Below are 27,773 nucleotides of genomic sequence, written 5' to 3'. Positions count from 1 at the left end.
CCCTAATAATGTAGGATTTTTCAGCCCTTGTATTTTAGGACACCTAGACTAGTTTTTGTATTAGGGGTAGTTTTGTAATTTTGCATGCATTAACTACACTATTTCATGTGTGTATTGGGAGATAAATTTAGTTGAATTGAGAGAAGTTTAATCCAATTAAATTTTGGACCATCTTAAGGGGGAGGTGAGCATTTGCTTGCTACACCCCATTGCCACATCATATAGTCACACTTTGTGCATATCCTTCATGCTTTACATGTCTCATGACACCTAAAGACACTTAGTAGAGAATCTTGGACTTGATCATGGATTAGTGGGCTGAACCATAGCTAAAATTCACTAATCCTAATTAGTGAAATTTTGGTTCCAAAATTTGGCTCCACAAATTCAATTTCAAATTCAAGTGATATTTGAATAGAAATTCAAATTTTCCTCCAATTTTGTGTGACACTTAGCCTATAAATAAAGACCATGTGTGTGCATTTTTTGAACTTTAATCATTTGAGAATTATACTTCAAAGTTCAGGCCTCATTTGAGGCATAAAATTTTGTGCTCCTTCTCTCCTTCTCCTTCCACTCGTCTTCTTCTACCTTCAAGCTCTTATCCATGGCTTCCTATGGTGGTGAGCTTGTTCTTGACTCACCTTCTTCTTGAAGTGGCATCTCCAATCATCTTTCTTCTTTCTCCATTCCACTGTCATTGATCTTCAAGAAGCAAAGGACCCCATTGATGAAGAAGACCTAATGCCTAGAAGCTCCACATGGAGCTACATCATGTAGTATCAGAGCATCTTCGTCTAGGTGATGTTCTTTTGCTACCTCTATCTTTTTGACACTGTCAATTCACTTTAATTCCTTGTTCTTCATCTTATTCTTCATGTATATCCTGCATTGTCTTGTGGTTTGGTGCTGTTTAGAGTAGATTCAAAAAAATAATCGATTAAATCTTAGATCTAAACTTGTTCTTGCATTTCTATGGTTCATATTTTATAGATCTACTCTTGAATCATGTTTTTGTGTTGATTTTAGGTTCTATCATTTTTTAGTCATAATCTTCTTGTGTTGAACCTTTAGATCTTGATTTTCTTCCAAAATATTTATTAGAAAAAAAAAACACAAAAATCTAAGTGTAAGTCACTTAATCCATGTTGTCTCAGAGTCATGTTTAGTCATAATAATTGCCACATTATGTTCTAAGTTTGTGTTGAATTTTGATTTTGTTGATAGAATTCTAGATACATTTGTTCATGTATTCTTGTCTTTCTTAGCCTATCTTTTGAATTTTGAGTCTAATTCATGCATGTTATTTAGTTCATAACATGTTCTAAATCAATTGCTAGAAATAGTCATGTTGTTGAACTTTGTTTTGTTTTCTAAGTTTCCTACATGATGCTTATGATGAAATTGAGTTGTAGTGCTGAGTTGTGGTTGTAATTGTGAATCAAAATAAGTCTTAAGCTCTCTTGAATTGTGTTATTCAAGACAATTGAGCATAAGCAAACACAAATGGTAATTATCCAAGTCTTAAGCAACATAAACATTACTCTTGATTTCTAGGTTGAAATCACCGGTGTTGGCAGCTTGAACATACGAACTTGTAAAAATGGCTGGGAATTGGTCACTGCGAATTTTGAGCTGAAATTTTTACTAAATTTTCTAGACATCTAGACCAAAATTATAAAAAGAGAACAAAGTGATTTGGATAAAAGGAAATAATATGAAAAATCACACAAGTTGGCAGGAAAATCAGTGTCTAGGAAAAAAAAAAGTGAAAGGGAAGTGTGCTTGTTATTTTGGCTCGAAATTTGTTTTATAATTAGTGTCTATTTTATGCCAATCTTAGTTCTGAAATTTCAATTGAAAATTAGTGTGAAAACAAGTGTCAAAACTAGAGGTTTCTTGAGTTCTTTTTTTTATAGTTATTTTTACTCTACTCTAGAGCCATTCTAGGTTTCTATGAGTCGTAACTTGCTTTTGTGTGCATTTTATTGCTTTAATTGTTGAATAATCCTTGAAAATTTGTCTTGTTAAAACTCTATTGGTTTAGCTTTCATTTCATTTTTTGGTCTTCTGTTATTGCTTGTCTCTTTGTTTCCTTATTTATGAGTTGCCATATAGTGAATTGGAAAGGAGGATAGGTGTCATCCCTCGAAGAATTTGAGTCAAGAAGCAAAGGGCCAACCACCTTAAGAGCTATTGGACTAAGAAACACTCCAAATTGAGTGAATCACCAAAGAGAGCACAACCACCAAAATTGAGGATTGTTTTGTAATTTTGTAATTGGCATTTTAGTTACCTTTATTGCTTTTAAATTTTGTAACAAAAAGGTCTTTCATTGGAAGTGTGTTGGGAGCCTCCAATAGGTTACCTAACTTCCATTGTGAGTAATAATTTTAGGATATGCCTAGTTTACATTTCTTGCACTTTAAATGTGGTCATCCAAACACTCTTAGGATATGCCTAGTTTACATTTCTTGCACTTTAATTTCTTGCTTACTTTCATAGCTTATTTTCTTTACTAGTCACTAGTTTATCTTGTAATTACATAATACTTTCTTCTTGCTTATCACTCTTATCTTGAGTTCTTTTGAACCCTAGCTTTTACCTTTTACAAACCCCCAACAAGAAAGAACCACAACTTGAGAACCAACATGAGTCATCATTCGTCTAGTGTTAATGGTGAGGGTACTAGTCATAAGAACCCTGTATCTAGAATCTTAGATGAGTTGAGTTCCCTCAAGTTATGGAAAGAAAAACTAGAAAGAAAAGAAAAAGGAAAGGAGAGGATAGAAATAAATCAAGATGAGAGACAACAAATAAGAAAGGAAGAAAGAAGAAAAATAATGGAAAAAAATGGAAAAAGAGGACTTTTGTAAGAGCCTAAGTGAAGAACTTAGTGACTATTATAGAAGAAGGCATAGATCACATCCTAGACCTCACTCCCATAGGAGAGAAAAACTCAAGAGGCTAACATTAACCTTCCATACATCCATGGGAAGGATAATGTAAAGGCTTATTTAGATTGGGAACAACTTTTTGCTTGTCATCATACAAGTGAGGAAAGAAAGGTTCCTTTGGCTACACTTAGCTTTCAAGGGTATGCACTCTATTGGTGGACTTCACTTGTTAGGGAAAGAAGGATTCATGGGGATCCTCCAATAGAGTATTGGAATAACTTGAAAAATGCCCTTAGGAAGAGGCACTTCCCCTCCTACTATGAAAGGGAGCTTATGGACAAGCTCCAAAGGCTTGGACAAAGGAATATGAGTGTTGAAGAGTATAGGCAACAAATGAAACTACTCCTTTTGAGAGTTGGGCTTAGGGAGGAGGAAAGAACAAGTATTGCTAGGTTCCTTAGTGAGCTTAATATGGAAGTGAGGGACAAGGTTGAGCTCCTTCCATATAGGGACCTAGATGACCTAGTCCAACTTTTCATAAGGGTAGAGCAACAACTTAAACGAAAGTTTACTTCAAAATCTTATGACTCTCACTCTTATCCAAAGGAAGACCAAGGTCAAGGCATCTTAGGGGTTGCACCTTCTAAGCCCAAAGATGATAAGGGGAAGACAATAAAAAAGCAACCCCCTAAGGTTAGTATGCAAAAGAAGACTAGCTCTATAAAGTGTTTTAAATGTCTTGGAAGAGGACACATTGTTTCTCAATGCCCCACCAAGAAAATCATGATTATGAAAGGCCAAGACATTTATAGTAGTCAAGATGAGATTACTACTTCACCTTCCTCTAGTGAAAGTGAAAAGGCAAAAGGAAAAGAATCTAATGAAGAAATCTACCCCCAAGAAGAAGGAGACCTTTTAATAGTCAGAAGGCTTCTAGGAGGTCAATCTTGTGACTTAACCCAATCTCAAAGAAAGAATATTTTTCACACGTGTAAAAAAATTATAGCACATGCTCTCTCATTGTAGATAGTGGTTCATGTTACAATTGTTGCAACACAAGATTAGTCTCTAAGTTGAGCCTTGCTATCACTCCTCATCCAAAGCCTTACAAACTTCAATGGCTCAATGAGCAAGGGGAGATAATAGTCAATCAACAAGTGAAAGTGTCCTTCTCCATTGGAACATATAAGGACGAAGTGATTTGTGATGTAGTTCCTATAGAGGCAGGACACCTTCTCTTAGGTAGGCCATGACAATATGATAGGAAAATCATTTATAATAGTCTAACTAATGAGATAAGCCTCACCCACCTTGGAACAAAATTTGTGTTGCATCCTCAAACACCTTTACAGGTGGCCAAATATCAACTAACTATGAAAGATAAGAGGGCTGAGGAAGAAAAACAAAATAAAAAGAAGGATAGTAAGGCATTGTCTTCAAAGGCCAAGGAAAAGGAAAAAGAGGAAAAGGATTCCTCCAAGAAGATTGTTAAGAAGGGAAACCATTTTGCAACAAAAGGTGATATCAAAAGAGCACTCCTTCTTAAACAATCCTTCTACCTTCTCCTATTAAGGGAAACATCCCTTAACACTGCTATACCTCTTGAGCTTGAGGTTATTCCTCAAGTAAAGGAATTGTTGGATAAGGGTTTGGTTCATAAGAACTTAAATCCTTGTGTTTTATTTGGTGTCCAAAATAGGTATTATGAGGCACCAAATCCCTATGATAGGTGGTATGATGAATGTGTTAAGTGGTGTAACCCTCTTTTGTAAAATCACTCATGCATCCAACATCTTCATGATTAACATGCATATAGACTCATTAGGTAGATTTGTTCTTATTTTCAATACAAGCTTAAGTGCTCATATGGGACACCTTAGGTTTGTCATACTTTTTGATAGGAATTATCAGCATGAAAATACAAAAAAAAAAAAGGTATGTTTTATTGCATTACTTTCCTTAATTTTTTAAAATAAAGATTAAGGGGTTCTCACAGACCCTGAGAGAATAAAGGTCATTTCTAAGTAGCCCATTCCCCTAAGTATAAAGAAAATTTGGGGCTTCCACGACTTAACAAACTTTTACAAAAGATTTGTCTCATACTTTTCTATACTTGTAGCACCACTCATTGAGTTGGTGAGGAACCATGTTCCCTCATGGGAAGATGCCCAAGAAAGGCGTTTTCAAACCTTACCCTACTCCAACATACTAAACACCACTAATATATATGTTTTTATTCTTTTTACAAATGTTTAGGGAAAAAGTTCATAGCTTCAAGAACCTCTAGATTTGAGGTCAAATCCTTTTCAAGGGGGAGGTCATGTGTGTGCATTTTTTGAACTTTGATCATTTGAGAATTACACTTCAAAGTTTAGGCCTCATTTGAGGCATAAAATTGTGTTTCTTCTCTCCTTCTCCCTCCACTCATCTTCTCGTACCTTCAAACTCTTATCCATGGCTTCCTATGGTGGTGAACTTGTTCTTAACTCATCTTTTCCTTGAAGTGGCGTCTCCAATCATCTTTCTTCCTTCTCCATTTTGCTGCCATTAATCTTCAACAAGCAAAGAACTTCATTAATGAAAAAGATCCAAGGCCTACAAGCTCCACATGGAGCTACATCAGCGTCTAATATGGAGCCATAAACCAACTTCCTCACAGGTGAGGGAACAAGTTGACATGCTATTATAGGTTTGCAACTGGCTAAATAACTTTTAAGAATATACTTTTTAATAATAAATAATTCTTAAAAATTATTCTTTTCCAGGTCTACTTAGCAATGTTGCAACTCTTCTCTCCACGATGCTCTTTTCTCGACCTCGCTAGCATCGCCGACCAAGGCCTCCGCCACGTTGTCCCTTCCTCCACCTCATCCATATCATAACTCTCCCAACCTCCTTTGACCCAAATAGAGTCCCCAACTTTACTTGGATTGAAACCCTGGACTGCAACTTCTCTAACAATGACAACGACGTCGACGACCCTCTCCCTGACTCGAATTTGGATGCGAAAGAGAAAGATGGAGGTGGTAGTGTGCACTAAGCGGCTTAGAAAACGCTTTCTATCTTTCATTTTTTTTCAATCTACACTATCAAAAACAACCTCTCCCTCCACTTTCTCTTCCACACCTACCACCGCATCCAGGTCACCAACACCATCCCCAAATTTATTGGCTGAGTCAACATCGCTGACCATATTTGTTTGGTTTTTGTTGTTTTTTTTTCTTTTTGAATATTAGTTGCTCTCAATTGCATACATTGGTTAAGACTTTGGAGGATTTGAAATTTGGAATTAATTGGTTAATATTTGTGAGATTTGTTGGTTTTAAGTTCATAATCCTAATTCTTAAATTTGAGATGCAATTTAAAATTTTGATTGGATTCAGATTTGGTATTTACAATGAAATTGAAGCAAAAGTGTAGTTGTTGAGACAATGAGTTTGACACAAAAACTTCATTCACAATTCTGGGCAAAACATTAGGAAGTTGGATTGAGGATGGAACTACCATCAAGCAAAGATTCTTTGGATGAGAAATGTGCACATGGTTGCTTCGTAGGTGCAAGAAATTAAAAAAAGACAAAATCAAAGAAACCAATGCAGAAAAGTGGCGATGTAGGAGGGATGAGTTCATTGAGTTGAATAATAAATAAAAAAATAATTAAAAGCCAACAAACTATCTTATTAAATTTTAAGTGTTAAGAATAAAAATAAGAAAATTTTACCTTAAATAAAAAAGATTAAAAAAAGTTAATAATTATTTAAAGACAAAAAAGGAATAAATATAAAAGACCATAGATTAAAAGACAATGTTTTAAAAATTAATACTTCAAGTAACATCTTAAAAAACAGTAAAAAAAACTAATAAAAAAACTTGTTTACTAAATAATTAAAAAGTTTTTCAACTAATAAAGAAAATTAAAATCTAACTGAAATATTTTGTTAAATACTTGAGTATCTTATGTAAATGGCAATCGGAGGACCCAATTACGAATGATTAGCAATTTCAAGAATCCACCACACATCTAAAAAAATCCTATTATTTAAAAGCATTAAATCCTAGAATTAATATGTAAACCTAAATCTTCAATGCTATGGTGCTTGAGTGATATCTCCAACATAAAGGGTGTTGAGCAGTGTTGAAGTTTATATTTCTTTACATATGGTGACTTTTATTGTGCGGTACGGGAATGGTTTCTCTTCTAGTATGTCATCTGAAAATTTTGTCCTCATCTCTCCTTAAATATATACAAATTCTAGTATAACCCCCCTATTTAATTTCTATGAAATGAGAGGGAATTTTCACATGACACAGTCACGTGCATAACCGAGCTCATCATTTTCTGTCTCGAGAAAGCTACATAAGCTTATGAATGCAGTTCATATGCAAGGAATCTTGACATAAATTTACCATTATGATATCTAAAATTACTTTGCGTTTTAAAAGAAAAATGATCATAAAAAGAGTAACACGTTATTGAGTCAAAGAAAGTGCACCACAATCAAAGGTCGGCTGTAATGTAATTATTTATTACATATATGGAGTCTTGCCAAGATGAATATCATAAGGTAAAGAACTCAGGGTGGGAAATGCATCAAAAGGAAAAACCGTGACCACCATCATGTGAAAAATAAGTTCATGGCACCTACAAGATCCGAAAATGGCATCTGCCACCATACAACATAAAAAAGAAATTATTAGCCCTAAATAAACAGCAATAGTAGCAACTCAATACTTTATACATGTTGGGTAACAATCAATTTTAAGGAAATACTCCATTTGGCATTACTTGTCTTGGGAAGCTTACAAAAAGAAAAAAGAATTATTTTGACAAAATAAACTGATCCTGGGGATAAAAGTATATTTTCTCTACATGATTTGTTGACTATGATCATAACAGATGGAACATTGAATATTTTCTACAATATCTAGCCGTTTAACCTTATTCCACATTACCAACCACTTAAACTGAGATCAACTAACATTTGTTCATAAATTAACATTTCCCTTCTGGAGTAATCATCAGTGACTTTGGGCAAAATAGTATTATAGCCTAGACAAAGTGATTTCATGATTGAGTACAAGCTCACCAGCAGCTTACACGAGCTAAATATCAGCCCAAATACTATCAGGAGAATCAGATATCAAGAATGACGTATTATAATGACCACAAGTAAAGTTGCCAGTAGGATATCATCCCCAAAAATCATTGAAGTCTCAAAAACACTTGGATTTTAAATATGATATTCTTTGGGAACTATTTGATCCCATTGCCGCTTTACCTGCACATTTTAGCCTATCATTCCTCTCCCTCATACTATGTCCAGAACCTCCTTTTGTAACCAAAAATTAAGATGACAGGAAGTAAGAAAATCAGCTATACCTCCAATTGAAATAGCTCAAGATGACTGTTAGAGAAACAGGTAGAATTTAATTCAATAAAAAGTAAGATATATCTAAAAGAATTGGAGAGTAATGATAACCATCAAGACAAATATACCCACCATCTATCACCTGCTCATCTTTCTCAATCTACTAAGTGCCATCCTAATAAAGGCTTCCAATATAAATCTTATATTCATGGATCATATGGCTTTCCTTAACTCTTAGAGTTCCGGTTCTTATGATCGTAACAGTTCACTAGTTCTCAAACCATCAAAGTCATCTACTAGTTCACTATGTCTAGTCAAGAAATCCTAGTCTTGCAATTCTCCAAATGCTTCCTTTGCATTCCTCCATTTTCAATTTCTTAGCATTTAACTTACTAACATTCAAAAAATTAATACTTTAAAGTTCTTCAATCACTCTGAACACCCTATGATAATTTATTAAATTGGCTTTGAGAATATACCAACATTTTAATAAACATAAACCAGATTTCCATGTAGAACAAATGGTCAATTGAGGAAATAGGCTAGGCAATGGCAGAAAAAAGTAAAAGGAATGGTAGTTTTATGTTTAGTTATGTCTACCTCCTTTCAACAAAACTGGTATGATAGTAATAACTAAAGGCAGAATAGACAACAAAAAACAAAATGATAGAGACAGCAGGCATACCCCAATAGTCCTCTGCCTTGCCAAGGTCTAGGTGTAATAGTTAAGTTGATCACTGTGCCTTGCCTCATAATAACAACTGGTACTGCACAACCCAGATTTGACTGAGCCTCAGAAGAAAGCCTTTGGAGCAAATTATCACCTGCTTCAACATTGCCAAATTTCAAAATTTGATCCCCAAGTTGTAAACCATCCTCTACTGCTGGTGATGCATCTGCTATCTCATCTACCATTGCAAATGGTCTACTAATCAACACGTTCACATCCATTGAGTTGGGAGATCGTATCAGAAGGACATTTTGTGATGGTGTTGATGCAACAGTGTCCATATTTGATGAGATCTGAGTATCTGAACCATCATCGTTACCTTAGCAAAAAGTCAAACATTAAGATGTAATATAAGTTATTATTCTTTAACGGAGAGTAATCTTAATCAAACTAAAGAAGAAGACAGGAAGAAAGGTTAACACAAGTTCATACTTGGGAAAATAATAGCTTTGCAAAAACTGAAAATTAGTGTCTTTAACAACAAAACACAATGACAAACAATCATCTTTTCTTAAATCGTATTAGTCTTAGGTTGTATGGCAAATTTGCAATAGGATTTTGGCATCTTTGAGAAGCAGTGGCTTTGTCAAACCTGTTTGGAACATTATTTGCCGTCCACACAGGGCTTAGATTGAAAGAAAGATTTTAAGCTCCTTTAGAAGTCAGCAGTTATGCAGGATTGATGTGCTTATTTATAGTTTGATGATAATGCAACAACTTTTCATCAATGAGTTTTTGCTTCGCAACTCAAATGAGATAGAATGATAGATTGGCTTCTTTATTGGTGTCAGCTGAGCTGATAGTCTTGGTGCTGATGGGAAAGAAAGCAGGGAGAGGAGGGGTGCTATATGGATTTGCAAAGGAATTGGTGAGCTTTGTCATTCATGGTATCCCTTCTTTTGGTGTTATATTTGTTTTAATAGGTTTTATCATCCACCTTATATGTACTTCAATTTTTTTAAATACATTATTCAGCCCTAAGGGAAAAACTACAAAATGCAAACCCAAACCTGTTGTCTGATGGATAATCATACAACAACCAGCAGATCACATGTGCAGGAAAATTTTTCTCATGTTGATCAGGTTCAACACAAAAACATACGTCATCACGTTTAGACTTTAGATTTTAGAACCTCTTCAACATGAAAAACAAAGTGCTAAAACTAACGATGAACAGACAAAATAAAGGCTAGCTCGATTACTTTGATTATATCCCATAAGCTAATGACAAACCAAAAAAGAAAACCAAGTTAAGGAGGAGGAGGATGATATGTGCTCCTGAATTCGAGGACAGGGCAACCTCCAGAAAGCAAGATAAGGAATAGAATTCTGAGTATTATTCATTGCCTTCCTCATTGTTAATACATGTATATATATAGCAAAAAGGGAAAATATTCCTCTAACGGCCCTGCTCACTACAGAGGGGGCAATCCTAACAAACTGAATATTCCATAGGGGACACGCACGAGACAAACACTAAAGAAGATCAGAAAATAAGGTCCTATAGAGGAAGGCTAATTCTTCTAACAGGTAATTCCCTAACTGCCCTTGACTTGTTTAATGAATGTAATCCTCCCAGCCTAATGGCTTCTTTGCTATTCGTTTGGGCCTTGTTGCTGCTGTGCTATCAGATGAGAAGCGGGAGGACCCAACATCAACCTTGAGTACAAGGTTGCTCCAAAAAAAATTAAATCCCAACCTTTAATTCACTCACGCATTTAGTGACTAAGCAAGTAGGTGCAGAAAACGAGAAGGCAAGGCGCATATACACATAAGGAAAAAACCGGACATAACAGAGACACAACATTAGAACCAGAAGTATCATGCCATCATTATTCATAAATTATAAAGACATTGCTAGCAATGCCCATAAGCCATAACATAAAAAAAATATAAATAGAAACATAATTGCAGTAAAGAACCAAAATTGACAAACAAAACCTGAGTCTATAGAAGCAAACAAAATCAATGTTCCACTATGCAACAACAAGTAACCAAAAACAGAGGTTACTTTTGGCGGTACCTGAATTCTTGAAGGGCAATGACCTATTTCCGAGTCTTGCCGAATGGAGAATCTGAATATTTAGGTTAATTTTCTCAGTTACTTCGTTGTGGTCACTGCGCAGCTCTGTAAAGAGAAAGAACGAAGATCATCATGACCCAAGAAAATTGTGAAGAAGCAGTTGAAAACACGTAGCAGTGATTCGAAGAGTAAATTTTGAAAACCTGCCAGGCGACGTCGTTCGGCTCGAACAACGGGGATGTCGATATCGGAACGGGGAAAACCCTAGAAAACGAAGTTCTCGTGAAGGATGAATAGAGGTTTGAGTTGAAATCGGAAAAGAGAGAGAGAGAGAGAGAGTGAAAAAGCGATGCTACCTCAGAGTCGACGAGATTTCCGGAGAGGCCAGGAGCGCCGGGCTGGGAGAGGCGGGCGATGATGGAGTTCATCTCAGCCTCCAAGGCGCTGCGCTTGTCCATCAGAGACATGGTTTCTGCCTTCACGTTCGTCGCCACCATTGTCACGTTCCACACCAACGATTGTTCTCAATTCTGACTCTGATATACTGTATGTTGTATTTTACTGATTTATTCTGTACACACTGTATTATGCTGGAATGGAATGGAATGGTGGCGCACAGCTTTTCCGTAGACCTAATCGACTATTCTACTACTCTATTTTTTTTTTTTTTAATACTAAAATTCTGAGAATGTCATGTGATATCATATAGATGAAAATTTTGAATTTAAATTTATCACACTTTTTTATTTTTAGAATTAAATTTAAATTTTTTTTTTCATAAATTAATTTATCATTATTAAACAGGCAAATTGATAAATTATATCTGTTAAAAATTAATCATTTTATTTATTTACATACATATAATATTATTTTTATTATTAAATAGTGAAAATAAAAATAATCTTATATGTATGAAAATAAAATAAAATGATTATTTTTTAATATATTTAGTAGCATATTAAATATAATTATATTAAAGTTGAAAATAAAATAACTAATTTATATATATATATATATATATATATATATATATATATATATATATATATAAACTCCACTTTGAATTTTTTGGCTGTGAGATCGATCATTCAATTTTATAATAGAAGATTAAAACATGTGTGCTTTTAAAAAATTATTTTGTATTATGTTAATATTTAAAAAATCAAGACAAAACTAACCGGTAAAGTATCTATCTAGCCTATATATATCATATGTAAAGAAAGCTTGAAGATTTCTCAGCCATTAGATTATTTTATTTTTTCAATAATTGTTGATTTGATTCAAGTTTTGTGAGTTGTTGGACCGAAATTTTAATTTTTCAATGGTGGTTTATTAGATTCAATAAATGTCTAACATACTTAACATTTGTGAAGCATTTAATTTTGTAAATTTTGAACATTTGCAAAATCGTTGGACAAAGATGTCTTACCAAGTTAGTATCTAATCTAATATTATTAAATATATTAATAGTTAATTTTATTTATTTATATAATTATATGACTATTTTTTTTAAATGTGACGGGAGTTATCAATGATGCAATTCCAATTGAAGAGAAGGCAACTCCTAATGATAAAGTTGACACTTCAACTCAGAAATTTAAAGTATCACAAAATCTTTCAAATCTATACATATCTTTCAATTTATTGATGCAAATATATTGTCAAGAGAAAAACATATTGAAAGTCACTACATAAGATGATTATATTAAATATTTTGAGTAAACATTAAAAGATAATATGTTAAGTAATCGTAAACCAAATGTTGCAATTTCCATATCAATCATTGTGACACCCTCTATCCCATGAGACAAACATATAAAATACGGAATCCAATTAAATCAATTTTATTAAATAAAATCATAAGTAAATCCATGCGGGTAAAAGGTCCACATTCGCTTCATTGTTACCAAATAAAACTTATCTGAAACATTTTTTACTTAAAATAAGGTCGTTCAAGTTTACAAAAAAAAAAACTAAGTAGCAAGATAAAATAAAGTAAAATAACATCTTCATAACATTATGCAATTTAAACAGAAAATTATTGTTAAACAAGTGGCATCAATAACTTAAGAGGGGGTGAATTAAGTTTAAAAAAATTTCCACTAACAAACTTTAACCTCCCCATGGAAAAGAAGAGAGGATTTTGGGAGAAGAAGTAGGGAGAACGAATTTGGGAGAAAGAGAGAGCATAAAAACATATCGTAAACTAACATAATATGTCTCTATCTATAGTTAGGGTTCTCTGAGCTTATTATTTAATCTATTTTTTTATTTTATAAAAAAAATCTATTTTACTCTATTTATTTTTTAATGTTATGAAGTTCTTATTTTAATTAACAAAAACTCGTTTCTCCCATTTATTTAATTTCTCAGATCTCTATTAATTTTTTAATAGAACTTTTTTTATTTATTTTATGAAAAATGGGGTGTTACAATCATGCTTAAAGAATTTTGAAATAAGATTCTGTGTTATCATATTTTAATTATAATAATATATATTAAGGTAAGTAAAATACACACTTTATCTTTTAAGTTATTTCAAAATGGCTAATCATAAGATATTATGGTTTTTATTCTTATAAATTCATACCTTAAATAAATATAAATATTTATTATGTGAAATATTTATGAAATAGTTGTCGAGCATGCAATTATAATATAATTACTAACATACTCTTTTGGTACAAACTACAATAATAATTATTATTAACCGTGTATTCCTAAATTAACATAAAATGAGAAAAAAACAATGACACGTTACTAACATACTAATTAAATAAAAATAGTTACTAATATATTTAATATTTTTTCAATTGATTTTTCTTACCAATATGTTACTAACATATTTAATGAGAGAAAAATAATAAATGTAGTAGTTAACATTTCACATTTTTCTACTTGAATGTTTTTTCAATTTTTTTTTTATCATTTTAAGGAGCTTAGTTAACTAATTATGTTTGTATCAGTAAAAATATTTAATTTTGTAAACACATATATTTCAAACATGCATTAAAACATGAATGATCTATATGAACACACGGGTCTCTAACTAGTCATATTTATAATCTAGGGATTTTATCTTCAAAAATATTAACTTTATTAAAATTGATTATTAATTTTTTTACTCTAAGTAATAGTGATGTGTAATGTTTATGTGAAATATATAATTTTTTAAAAATATTATAAATATAAATTTATAATTTAAATTTGAGTATTATTTTTGTTATTGCGAATACCATGTTTACATACACTGGATTTTTGTGAGTTTGAAATTAATAGTTTTTAAATATAGGATAAATTATATTGTTAGTCCTTAAACTTTTTGTCATTTTTTATTTTGATTCTTAAACCTTTTGTTGACTAATCAAAACCTTTCAACTTTTTATTTTCATCCTAACTTTTGATCCTTCTATCAATTTTGTTAACTAAACAGTGATATGATATTTTTATTATTATTTTATTATAATTTATTTTCTAGCGGTTAAAAACCATCATAAATTGTGATAACTTTTCTATAATTTGTGGCAATTTTTAACCCTAGATGAAATCCAACCGCCACATATTTCAAAATGTAGGCTTGGATATATTGGAACCTAGCTCCAACCCAAATTTGACACATTTCAGTTTAACGAGGATGAAGAACATACTAAATATTTTGTTGGGACGAAATTCGTACATTTTCAATTTTATGAAAAAAAATTTTAGGGATCAATTTTATGATGATGAAAAACATATTTTAGCCAAAAAAAAAATATGAAAGTCAAAAGTGATTGTATGAAAAAATATTTTAACTAAATCAATTTTATGATGATGAAAAACATATTTTAGTACCATATAGGTACCAAAAACCCGTATAAGGAAAGAATATAAAACAAAAGTGCACAGAAAAATAAAAGAAAGCACAAAGTAAAAATATAATATAGATCAGCAAAGGTGGCAAAGCCTCCTAGTTAGATTTATATTATATTTGCAAGTTTAAAACAAATAACAGTTGAGAGTAAGCAATATGCGGAAGGAAAAGATCAGATTAGATGGATAGAGGGCAATCCTCAAGTGGACACTATAAGTTATCTTATTTGAAAAAATATAAAATATGATGAACCCGTAACTCTTTTTTTTTTTTAAAAAAAAAAAAGAACAACAACGTCCTTATTAGTTTTCTGGATATTAAGCTGAGTACTGAAGATCGCAAACTGCCCACACTTACTTTTGGGTCTTATGTAGATCTTATTTTCCTCCAAGCACTAGCCTAACAAAAAAGGACCTTCATAGTTTTTCAAAAACAGTCATCAAGGGCACACCTTTGCAGGCTTACCAATCCCAGGTTTTCGAAAAACAGGCAAAGGAAAGAAAGAAAAAATACTATTTACAAGCAGTAGGGTTCTAAATCATATTCGCATTTTCCAAATGAAGATAACTAAGGCTCCTTGAGGGTGCCTTCACAAGAATTAGCCAGACATAGTGAGATTCGTACTTACAGTTTATCGAAGAAAACTTTTGGGGTAGGGGAAGAGATGCAGAAAAGAACTTGATATTATTGCACATACAACTATTACAAGCTTCTCTTACTAAGTTTCTTTCTCTCTGACTATTGGGTATGGTCTTGTTCAGCGTGTGTTCAACTAAACCTTAACACCCTTTATATAGAGAAAGTTTACATAACAAGACAAAACCCCTTCAGTCAAGAACAGTAACATTACCGTTCCTTTACTCTGTCACAGGGTTGTCCTTTACAGATACTTTTATTACAGATAAGCTCAATGTCTAATCTTATGCAATAGTAAAGATTCCTGCCCCTTTTCTTCTTTTTTTTAAAAAAAAAACTTTTTTCTTTGGGCAGGATACATTTGTCATCAACTCTTGCTTGCTTTTGTAATCGTAACATCTTCTTCATCTTGGATATTTCCAGAACAAAAAATGTCAGATGAATCTTCCATTGAAAGATTAGTAGAAGGGAAAGGAGGAGTTTGTTGACCATGGCACCCACTGGCTTCATAAATTTCCTTGTCTTTTTTCTCTTTCTGGAAGAACTGAACTAATTTGTTGTTGAGATCCACCGGAAAGGGAATGAAAAATTTTCCATTGTATAAGGGCAGGAAGAGTTTTGTATCATGAGTTTCTTTTATCAGATCAAACTCACGTTTGTCTTCTTCTGACAAGAACCATTGATAGCCATGAATTTGTGCCCTCATAAGGTTGTACTGGTATTGTGTATTTCCTTGTACATCCCAGCTCTCATATTCATCATTGAATAGGCAGGGATAATCTCTATGATCCTCTGGTAAGAGTTTCATAACATGGCAAGGATAATTCTGAGCAGTGAAGTTGCTCGGGAAGGTAGTTATCTTGATGGCAATGTAGTCCATCATTTCTGCCTGGATTAAGTTTATGGCCTCATTGATTGAGGGATTAAATCCTTCGAATCTATCAGATGGAGGAATCAGGATTGATTCCAAACATCCATAGTCCAATAGACTTTGTGCAGAAATTGTTAGGTCTTCATATCCGAAAGATTTAAACTGGTCCATGTCTAGCCTGGCTTTCCTAAAGAGGAATTTTATTTTGCAAGGACAATTGGTTTTGTCTTGGCAATATGGGGTTTTATTAATACATACAAATTTTTGGTTAAAATAAGCATGTACACCTATGTATAGTCCCGGGATTTGGGTTTGATTATTGTGTACCTTAAACAATAAACTTTGTATTTTCTTAAAATTGTCTAAGTTTAGGTCATTTGTTGAGTCTGGGGTATTTGGGCTGACTGTGTCTTTGTAGGTCTTTTGGCTGGTCTTGGTTTGGCCAGCGTTTATGATTATGGTTGGGTTTTCTGGTTCAAGAGACCATTTTATTTTGTTAATGTCTGTGGTATTTAATTCAAGGGCTTTTTCTGCTTCTTCCCTTGAATAGAAACCTTTGTAGATTGGGCTTTGAATACCCTCCTTTGCAAGGCAAAGGTCTTTGAAATTGGTATAAACTCCTTTATGTGGTCCTGATAACAGGACAAAAGCTGTATAGCCTTTTCCAGAAGGAGAGGCTTTTGTAAGAAGAGGAACTCCTTGGTTATCTGCAATGCAAAAATTGTATAGAGCACAGATGATACCCTTTTTTACTGAACAAACAAATTGCTCATTATTATTTGTATTTTTGGAAATATTCTAAATATTATCAATGAGACAATTGAATTTATCATTCGCAGCTTCTCTACCAGGGTAGTGAAACTCATTTGTAAGTACCGGCAATTCTTGATTACCGAACTTCATCTTCTGCTTTATGTTTTGGTAGGAAACCTTACAAGGTTTCATTTTGTTGTATTCCTGCAAAACGAGAGAGGATATCAGCCGCAACATTTTTTACTCCTTTTATGTGTTCAAAATTTATTTTTATTCCATTATGATATACATATTCTTGGAATAAAAGCCATCTTTTGTGAGGTTTTTTATCAGTATTTATTTGTTGACTACCATAAGCTACTATTGCTTCACAATCCGTTCTTATGGTGATTTCGCTTTTATTGATTAAGAAGAGCTTAAATCCTTCTAAAGCATTTATTACAGCATTTACTTCATAGTCTGTAGATGTTGAGTATACCTGAGGTTTTGTATGATATTTTCCTGAGGCATATCTGCAAATTTCTTCATCATGAATCTTTTCATATTTATTTTTCTTTTTCTTTAGGATGGCTCCCCATCCTTGTTCACAACCATCACATTCTATAACTAAATAATCAGAATCTAATGGTAAAGACAGATATGGCAAGTTATTAACCATTTCTTTAATCTTTTGAACTAACTTTATATCCTCAGTATTGAATTTTCTTTGTCCAGTCAAAGATGTTTTGTTATAAAGAGGGGCTGTATATTTTCCCAGGTCTTTGATGAAATTTCTTGCATAATTAAGCAGACCTAGAAAAGCTCTTAAGGTTTTTATGTCTTCCATTTTGTCTGGGAAACTAAGGATTTTTTGAGATATATGAGGTTGTAGCCTTATTTTTCCGTTTCCTATTTCTGTTCCTAAAAAGGAAATATGGGTTTTACAAATTTCCATTTTTGATTTTGAAATAATCAACCCAAATTTTTCAAATAAATGAAGAACTTGTTTGAGATGCAAATAGTGTTCTTCTTTAGTTTTTGAAAAGACAAGTGCGTCATCTATATACGTACAAGTGAATTCTTTGTAATTTCCAAAAATATTATCCATTTTTCGTTGAAAAATTTGTGGCGCATTTTTTAGTCCAAACGACATTACTTTCCATTCAAATAATCCTTTTGAACAAGAAAATGCAGTCCATTTTATTGAATCAGGATGCATTTTTACTTGGTGAAATCCTGATTTTAAGTCAAATTTTGAAAACTAGTTAGCTTTCTGTATCCTATTTATTAACACATCTTTAGAGGGGATAGTATATCCATCTATGTGAGTGTTATCATTAAGCCTTTTGTAATTATAGACCATTCTAGTCTTTCCTCTTTTTTGTTCTGAGTGTTTATTAACAATGAAAGCGGGGCTTCTATGAGGACTAGTGCTGGGTGCTATAACTTTTAGATCTAATAGGATTTTTATGTGGCTTTTGCATTCCTCTTGTTCGAAATTCCCATACTAAATATCTTTAGTTTTAATTATTAGATCTGGGTTTATGATTTCTAGTTTGCATATAACTGGGTCTTTTTCCCAATATTTTGTAGGGTCTTCTCCTATTATGCTAGTTTTATTTAATCCATCTATAATTTGTTGTATATTATCAAAGGTTATAATTTTATTAATTTTGACAGATTTGTAATCAGATTCTGCTACAGATAACTCATATTGTAACTTTGTTTCAGTTAAAATACTTTCATAGTAAAAATCGTGAGATGTGTCACATGTTTCTATATTGCTATGATTTTTTGATTCTTTTATTTTACAACTACCGGGTATATCACAAGGACATTGTTTATCATTGGTGGGGGCATCACCACGCTTTGTTCGTAACTCTGATGAGATTTCATCTATTATTGGTGACATTTGTGAGTTTGTAGAGATTAATATGTAATCTTTTGTAATAGTAATTGATCTATTATTATGTATAATAAAATCAAGTCCTAAAATCATTTTTTCTTTAGCAGGTCGTAAGTCCACTACGTCTGCTTTATTTATAAAAATTTTATTACCGAAAATTTCACAATTTGTGGATAATTGGATAGTGAAATTTCGTGTTTCTGTATCATTTGTTATTATGTCTCCAGACATTGTTCTAGTTTTGGTTATTATATTACTTTTAAAACAATTTTGCTGAGGTACAACACTTTGGCATATAGAAGTAAAAGAACAACCAATATCTACCAAGGCTTGCAAAATTATTTTAGTTTGCTTAAATTTATTTATTTTGGGAAAATTTATTTTAACTAAAATGTGTAAAATAAATTTTAACCTTTGATAATTTTAATCCATCTATAAATTTTAGTTAAAATAAATTCTCCTATTACTGATTACAAATCTATCAAAATTAATAAAATTATAACCTTTGATAATATACAACAAATTATAGATGGATTAAATAAAACTAGCATAATAGGAGAAGACCCTACAAAATATTGGGAAAAAGACCCAGTTATATGCAAACTAGAAATCATAAACCCAGATCTAATAATTAAAACTAAAGATATTTAGTATGGGAATTTCGAACAAGAGGAATGCAAAAGCCACATAAAAATCCTATTAGATCTAAAAGTTATAGCACCCAGCACTAGTCCTCATAGAAGCCCTGCTTTCATTGTTAATAAACACTCAGAACAAAAAAGAGGAAAGACTAGAATGGTCTATAATTACAAAAGGCTTAATGATAACACTCACATAGATGGATATACTATCCCCTCTAAAGATGTGTTAATAAATAGGATACAGAAAGCTAACTGGTTTTCAAAATTTGACTTAAAATCAGGATTTCACCAAGTAAAAATGCATCCTGATTCAATAAAATGGACTGCATTTTCTTGTTCAAAAGGATTATTTGAATGGAAAGTAATGTCGTTTGGACTAAAAAATGCGCCACAAATTTTTCAACGAAAAATGGATAATATTTTTGGAAATTACAAAGAATTCACTTGTACGTATATAGATGACGCACTTGTCTTTTCAAAAACTAAAGAAGAACACTATTTGCATCTCAAACAAGTTCTTCATTTATTTGAAAAATTTGGGTTGATTATTTCAAAATCAAAAATGGAAATTTGTAAAACCCATATTTCCTTTTTAGGAACAGAAATAGGAAACGGAAAAATAAGGCTACAGCCTCATATATCTCAAAAAATCCTTAGTTTCCCAGACAAAATGGAAGACATAAAAACCTTAAGAGCTTTTCTAGGTCTGCTTAATTATGCAAGAAATTTCATCAAAGACCTGGGAAAATATACAGCCCCTCTTTATAACAAAACATCTTTGACTGGACAAAGAAAATTCAATACTGAGGATATAAAGTTAGTTCAAAAGATTAAAGAAATGGTTAATAACTTGCCATATCTGTCTTTACCATTAGATTCTGATTATTTAGTTATAGAAAGTGATGGTTGTGAACAAGGATGGGGAGCCATCCTAAAGAAAAAGAAAAATAAATATGAAAAGATTTATGATGAAGAAATTTGCAGATATGCCTCAGGAAAATATCATACAAAACCTCAGGTATACTCAACATCTACAGACTATGAAGTAAATGCTGTAATAAATGCTTTAGAAGGATTTAAACTCTTCTTAATCAATAAAAGCGAAATCACCATAAGAACGGATTGTGATGCAATAGTCGCTTATGGTAGTCAACAAATAAATACTGATAAAAAACCTCACAAAAGATGGCTTTTATTCCAAGAATATGTATATCATAATGGAATAAAAATAAATTTTGAACACATAAAAGAAGTAAAAAATGTTGCGGCTGATATCCTCTCTCGTTTTGCAGGAATACAACAAAATGAAACCTTGTAAGGTTTCCTACCAAAACATAAAGCAGAAGATGAAGTTCGGTAATCAAGAATTGCCGGTACTTACAAATGAGTTTCACTACCCTGGTAGAGAAGCTGCGAATGATAAATTCAATTGTCTCATTGATAATATTTGGAATATTCCCAAAAATACAAATAATAATGAGCAATTTGTTTGTTCAGTAAAAAAGGGTATCATCTGTGCTCTATACAATTTTTGCATTGCAGATAACCAAGGAGTTCCTCTTCTTACAAAAGCCTCTCCTTCTGGAAAAGGCTATACAGCTTTTGTCCTGTTATCAGGACCACATAAAGGAGTTTATACCAATTTCAAAGACCTTTGCCTTGCAAAGGAGGATATTCAAAGCCCAATCTACAAAGGTTTCTATTCAAGGGAAGAAGCAGAAAAAGCCCTTGAATTAAATACCACAGACATTAACAAAATAAAAAGGTCTCTTGAACCAGAAAACCCAACCATAATCATAAACGCTGGCCAAACCAAGACCAGCCAAAAGACCTACAAAGACACAGTCAGCCCAAATACCCCAGGCTCAACAAATGACCTAAACTTAGACAATTTTAAGAAAATACAAAGTTTATTGTTTAAGGTACACAATAATCAAACCCAAATCCCGGGACTATACATAGGTGTACATGCTTATTTTAACCAAAAATTTGTATGTATTAATAAAACCCCATATTGCCAAGACAAAACCAATTGTCCTTGCAAAATAAAATTCCTCTTTAGGAAAGCCAGGCTAGACATGGACCAGTTTAAATCTTTCGGATATGAAGACCTAACAATTTCTGCAAAAAGTCTATTGGACTATGGATGTTTGGAATCAATCCTGATTCCTCCATCTGATAGATTCGAAGGATTTAATCCCTCAATCAATGAGGCCATAAACTTAATCCAGGCAGAAATGATGGACTACATTGCCATCAAGATAACTACCTGCCCGAGCAACTTCACTGCTCAGAATTATCCTTGCCATGTTATGAAACTCTTACCAGAGGATCATAGAGATTATCCCTGCCTATTCAATGATGAATATGAGAGCTGGGATGTACAAGGCAATACACAATACCAGTACAGCCTGATGAGGGCACAAATTCAGGGCTATCACTGGTTCTTCTCAGAAGAAGACAAACGTGAGTTTGATCTGATAAAAGAAACTCATGATACAAAACTCTTCTTGCCCTTATACAATGGAAAATTTTTCATTCCCTTTCCGGTGGATCTCAACAACAAATTAGTTCAGTTCTTCCAGAAAGAGAAAAAAGACAAGGAAATTTATGAAGCCAGTGGGTGCCATGGTCAACAAACTCCTCCTTTCCCTTCTACTAATCTTTCAATGGAAGATTCATCTGACATTTTCTGTTCTGGAAATATCCAAGATGAAGAAGATGTTACGATTACAAAAGCAAGCAAGAGTTGATGACAAATGTATCCTGCCCAAAGAAAAAAGTTTTTTTTTAAAAAAAAAGAAAAGGGGCAGGAATCTTTACTATTGCATAAGATTAGACATTGAGCTTATCTGTAATAAAAGTATCTGTAAAGGACAACCCTGTGACAGAGTAAAGGAACGGTAATGTTACTGTTCTTGACTGAAGGGGTTTTGTCTTGTTATGTAAACTTTCTCTATATAAAGGGTGTTAAGGTTCAGTTGAACACACGCTGAACAAGACCATACCCAATAGTGAGAGAGAAAGAAACTTAGTAAGAGAAGCTTGTAATAGTTGTCTGTGCAATAATATCAAGTTCTTTTCTGCATCTCTTCCCCTACCCCAAAAGTTTTCTCCAATAAAATGTAAGTACGAATCTCACTATGTCTGGCTAATTCTTGTGAAGGCACCCTCAAGGGGCCTTAGTTATCTTCATTTGGAAAATGCGAATATGATTTAGAACCCTACTGCTTGTAAATAGTATTTTTTTTCTTTCCTTTGCCTGTTTTTCGAAAACCTGGGATTGGTAAGCCTGCAAAGGTGTGCCCTTGATGACTGTTTTTGAAAAACTATGAAGGTCCTTTTTGGTTAGGCTGGTGCTTGGAGGAAAATAAGATCTACATAAGACCCAAAAGTAAGTGTGGGCAGTTTGCGATCTTCAGTACTCAGCTTAATATCCAGAAAACTAATAAGGACGTTGTTTTTTTTTTTTTTTTAAAAAAAATAAAAAGAGTTACGGGTTCATCATATTTTATATTTTTCCTGTACATGACTGTGTTGGACGAATCTATGGGGTGCGTGCTGGGAAAAAGGAGCAAGCCATCTACTATCTAAGCAAGAAGTTTACTACATGTGAGATGAATTACTCAATGCTGGAAAGGACGTGTTGTGCTCTAGTATGGGCATCACATCGGCTTAGGCAGTACCTGCTCAACCATACCACGTGGCTTATTTCCAAGATGGATCCCGTGAAATAGATCTTTGAGAAACCGGCCCTCACGGGACGAATCGCTAGGTGGCAGGTACTATTATCTGAATTCGATATCGTTTACGTCACCCAAAAGGCGGTAAAGGGAAGTGCCTTAGCGGATTATTTGGCCCAGCAACCCCTCCAGGATTATCGGCCGATGCACCCTAAGTTCCCAGATGAAGATATCATGGCCCTGTTTGAAGAGAAGCGGACGCACGAGGACATAGACAAATGGATTGTTTGCTTCGATGGGGCATCTAACGCTTTGGGCCATGAAGTAGGGGCAGTCCTTGTATCCCCGGATGATCAGTGTATTCCTTTCACGGCTAGGCTAGGTTTTGATTGTACCAACAATATGGCCGAGTACGAAGCATGCGCCCTCGGTGTTCAGGCGACCATTGATTTTGATCTAAAACTACTCAAGGTGTATATAGATTCAGCTTTGGTGATACGCCAGTTGAAAGGAGAATGGGAAACTAGGGATCCGAAGTTGATACCATATCAAACTCATATCTTGAGGTTAGCCAAGTACTTTGACGACATTTCTTTCCACCACATACCTCGGGAAAAGAATCAAATGGCTGATGCATTAGCCACCCTGGCATCCATGTTTCAACTTGCCCCACAAGGGGATCTGCCGTACATCGAATTCAAATCTCAAGGCAGGCCGGCATATTGTTATGCAATAGAGGAAGAGCGGGATGGGAAACCGTGGTATTTCGACATCAAACAGTATGTCGAGAACAAAGAATACCCACCAGGGATTTCTAACAATGACAAAAGGACGTTGAGGAGATTGGCTACTGGTTTCTTTGTAAGTGGTACCATCCTGTACAAACGGAACCACGACATGACCCTCCTACGATGCGTAGATGCCAAAGAGGCGAACTTCATGATTGAGGAGATCCACGAGGGTTCCTTTGGGACACATGCCAATGGGGATGCTATGGCCAGAAAAATCCTTAGGGCCGGTTATTACTGGCTCACTATGGAAAGCGATTGCTGCGCTCATGTAAGGAAGTGTCATAAATGTCAGGCATACGCGGACAATGTCAATGTTCCGCCACATCCTCTGAATGTTATGTCCGCTCCTTGGCCTTTTTCCATGTGGGGAATAGATGTCATTGGGGCCATCGAACCCAAAGCGTTGAATGGTCACCGCTTCATTCTTGTGGTGATAGATTACTTCACCAAATGGGTAGAAGCAGCTTCTTATACTAATGTCACGAGGAGTGTGGTAGTCAGATTCATCAAGAGGGAGCTGATTTGTCGATACGGACTCCCTAGGAAGATCATTACTGACAATGGCACCAATCTGAACAACAAGATGATGCAGGAAATGTGCGAGGATTTCAAGATCCAGCATCATAACTCCACCCCTTATCGACCAAAGATGAATGGGGCTGTAGAGGCTTCGAATAAAAATATTAAGAAGATTGTTCAGAAGATGACAGTGTCATACAAAGATTGACATGAGATGTTGCCTTTCGCCCTGCATGGATATAGAACCTCGGTATGAACTTCTACTGGGGCAACGCCATATTCCTTGGTTTATGGGATGGAAGCAGTGCTCCTATTTGAGGTAGAGGTTCCTTCTTAGAGGATAATAGCGGAGTCAGGCCTAGAAGAGTCAGAATGGGCTCAAGCACGCTACGACCAACTTAACCTTATTGAAGGTAAGCGTTTGGAAGCCATGAGCCATGGGCGTCTGTATCAACGAAGGATAAAGAACGCATTCGACAAGAAGGTACGCCCGCGCAAGTTCAACGAGGGGGACCTCGTGCTGAAGAAAATATCCCACGCTGTTAAAGATAATCGAGGCAAGTGGGCCCCGAATTATGAAGGACCTTTCGTGGTGAAAAGAGCTTTTTCGGGGGGTGCTCTGATACTCACCCACATGGATGGCGAGGAGCTGCCCTCACCTGTGAACTCCAATGTAATTAAACGATATTACGCTTGAAGTCTGGGGCAATCGAGAGGACCGTTGCATGTTTTTATTTCTGAGTTTTTCTCGTTCTTCTTGGTTTCTTCTAGGGATTCCCATTCACTGTATTTGTCTCGTTTCTTTGAAAAGAAAAGATGGGTGAGGTTTCAGTCCTCCCTTTGGTTTCAAACCTTGTGTTTTAGTTTGTTATAACCTGAGCCCTCTTCGCTCGGTTCATGGGGTGCCCCAAATGCTTATTTAAAATTGAGTTTAACTAGCCTTCACTAAGAAAATCATCGCATTAGAAACATTCATACAAGCACATGCACATGCATATCTTGTGATAGCAAGGAGCAAAATCGTCTCAGGCCACGGTCAGAAGTCAAGACAAGTCGATGGCAAAAATCAACCAAGGTAAGATGATGACCGGTCACGATTGGCCGCATATTGTTTGTCTCCTGCTTGCAGGTACTTAGGGATGGGGGCAAATGGAGGATAGGGTTGCGACCGACCAATCGTCACCCCTTCCCAGCGTTGGGCCAGCGGAGAACGTCGCTGCAAGGCAGCCTAGTATCCTTTGAATTCGCAGCATTTCACTACTATTGTTTGTTTTTAAATAAGTAATCGACGCCTAATTCTAACTTAAGTAGGTTCAAGTAGGCAAAACGCTAACCCATAAGAGGGGGGGGAGGCATGGTTAATGCCACCACCAAAAAAAAAATTTGGCTGGTTAGCTCGCCTGGGCAAGCAACCCCTGCATTCAAAATATAAAAACGAGGGAGGGGAACATTTTTTGCATCCAAAAACTCCCCCCCCCCCCTCATTCAAAAGAGAGGACTCACGAAGGCTTGCGGTTTTTGCTCCCCTAAGCCACTTTTGGTTGCATTTTGCTTTCATTTTTGGTGTTTCTACTCACTCCAACAAGTAAGTATTCAATCCTTGAGTTTTTAGCTTCCCATTGATGTGTTTTCTTCATCTTTTGGTGCTCTAAATTGTGAGAACGTGCTTATATTTGTGAGGCAGTTTTGGGTTGCTTTGATGCTTGATTTGTTGAGTTGAGGATTTGTGTGAGAAGGCCTTAGGCCTGTGTTGTTTTCTGAAGCAATGGGGCATGCCACATTGCCCCCATCCTCTTGCAATTTATGTCCAAACATGCGCCCACCAAGTGCTCGGTGAAATGCCCCAATGATATATGAATATGATTTTGTAAAATTGGGAGAGTGGGACTGTTTCTTATATGTAGGTACAACATAGGAGATTCAAAATAGGTGCCTAATTGCAATTCCAAGCTTAGGAACCCAAACTTGTAGCTTCAATGCAAGGAAACATGCTTATGGCTAGGAATCCAAAATTTGGTTTTAGAATTAGAAAAGCATGAAAATTAGGACTTGCTTGTGAGAGTTTTTGCTCGAATTTGGGCTGCCCCATGTTTGATACTTTGCATAGAGGTAGCGTGGAAAACACCTTGCAATAGTGTGTATACATAGGTAAATATAAGGGGCATGAAATTCTTTGCAAAGGGTGAATGAATATTGAGGTCGCTTCCTAAATGAATGTATGATAGCACGAGATTCCCTTTTGAATGCAAGTATGTGCATAATGTAAATAGCTTGCCAATATGCATAAGTGTGAGTGAAACAATGAAAGTTTGTATGGTATATATATTTCGAGTGTGTGTAGGTAGTTTGTGATAGCAAATGTTTAGGACATAGTTAAGTGTAAATTTTGGCGCAATGCCTTGAGCGTGAGAATGTGTGTTCTTTTCAAATGCATATATATGTATGACAATTAGAATGTGTTGGATGGCCTCTATGTTGATATAAATAATAGGATATTCTACACATATGCATGTGCATAAATGTGTTACTTTAAACGTGCGCATGAGTTCGTTCTAAACCGGAGGGATTAGCATGACATTTTTTGCGTTAAGATAAGAATTATCTTGTAAAACTAACTTCTAAATGTTTGTTCTCGCGGGAAATGGCCCTGAGGAAGCTTGCCTCAAAGAGATCTAGGAAGGATAAAGCGGCTGAAGGAACCAGTTCCGCTCCCGAATATGACAGCCACCATTTTAAGAGTGCTGAGCACCAGCAGCGCTTCGAGGCCATCAAGGGATGGTCATTTCTCCGGGAGCGACGCGTCCAGCTCAGGGACGACGAGTATACCGACTTCTAGGAGGAGATAGTTCGCCGACGGTGGGCATCACTGGTTACCCCCATGGCCAAGTTCGACCCAGACATAGTCCTCGAATTTTATGCTAATGCTTGGCCTACAGAGGAGGGTGTGCGAGATATGCGATCCTGGGTGAGGGGTCAGTGGATCCCATTCGATGCGGATGCTCTCAGCCAGTTCCTGGGATACCCTTTAGTGCTGGAAGAGGACCAGGAATGCGAGTGTGGCCAGAGGAGGAACCGGCCCGATGGGTTCGATGAGGAGGCCATCGCCCAATTGCTATGTATACCGG

At 34.8% G+C, this 27,773-nt stretch overlaps 1 protein-coding gene across 2 annotated transcripts; it reads right to left on the bottom strand.

Annotated features, from left to right (window-relative positions):
* Positions 1–7,370: 7,370 nt before the first annotated feature.
* On the bottom strand, positions 7,371–11,688 carry LOC100803329 (probable 26S proteasome regulatory subunit p27). Of its 2 annotated transcripts, none has more exons than XM_003527126.5 (5): positions 11,376–11,688; positions 11,223–11,283; positions 11,020–11,124; positions 8,952–9,315; positions 7,371–7,561 (listed from the first exon to the last, which is right to left on the bottom strand). In XM_003527126.5, exons 1-5 carry the CDS (start codon positions 11,514–11,516, stop codon positions 7,540–7,542), a joined length of 693 nt encoding a protein of 230 aa, XP_003527174.1. In that variant the 5' UTR covers positions 11,517–11,688; the 3' UTR covers positions 7,371–7,539. The 2 variants fall into 2 exon arrangements, with proteins under 2 accessions (XP_003527174.1, XP_025984742.1); XM_026128957.2 differs by lacking the exon at positions 7,371–7,561 and adding an exon at positions 7,879–8,227 and having other exon boundaries at positions 11,376–11,666.
* Positions 11,689–27,773: the final 16,085 nt, after the last annotated feature.

This window comes from Glycine max, chromosome 6, assembly GCF_000004515.6.
Source record: "Glycine max cultivar Williams 82 chromosome 6, Glycine_max_v4.0, whole genome shotgun sequence".
NCBI lineage: Eukaryota > Viridiplantae > Streptophyta > Magnoliopsida > Fabales > Fabaceae > Glycine > Glycine max.
Note: the sequence above shows the minus strand (reverse complement) of the source record. Positions and strands in the feature narration are given on the sequence as shown.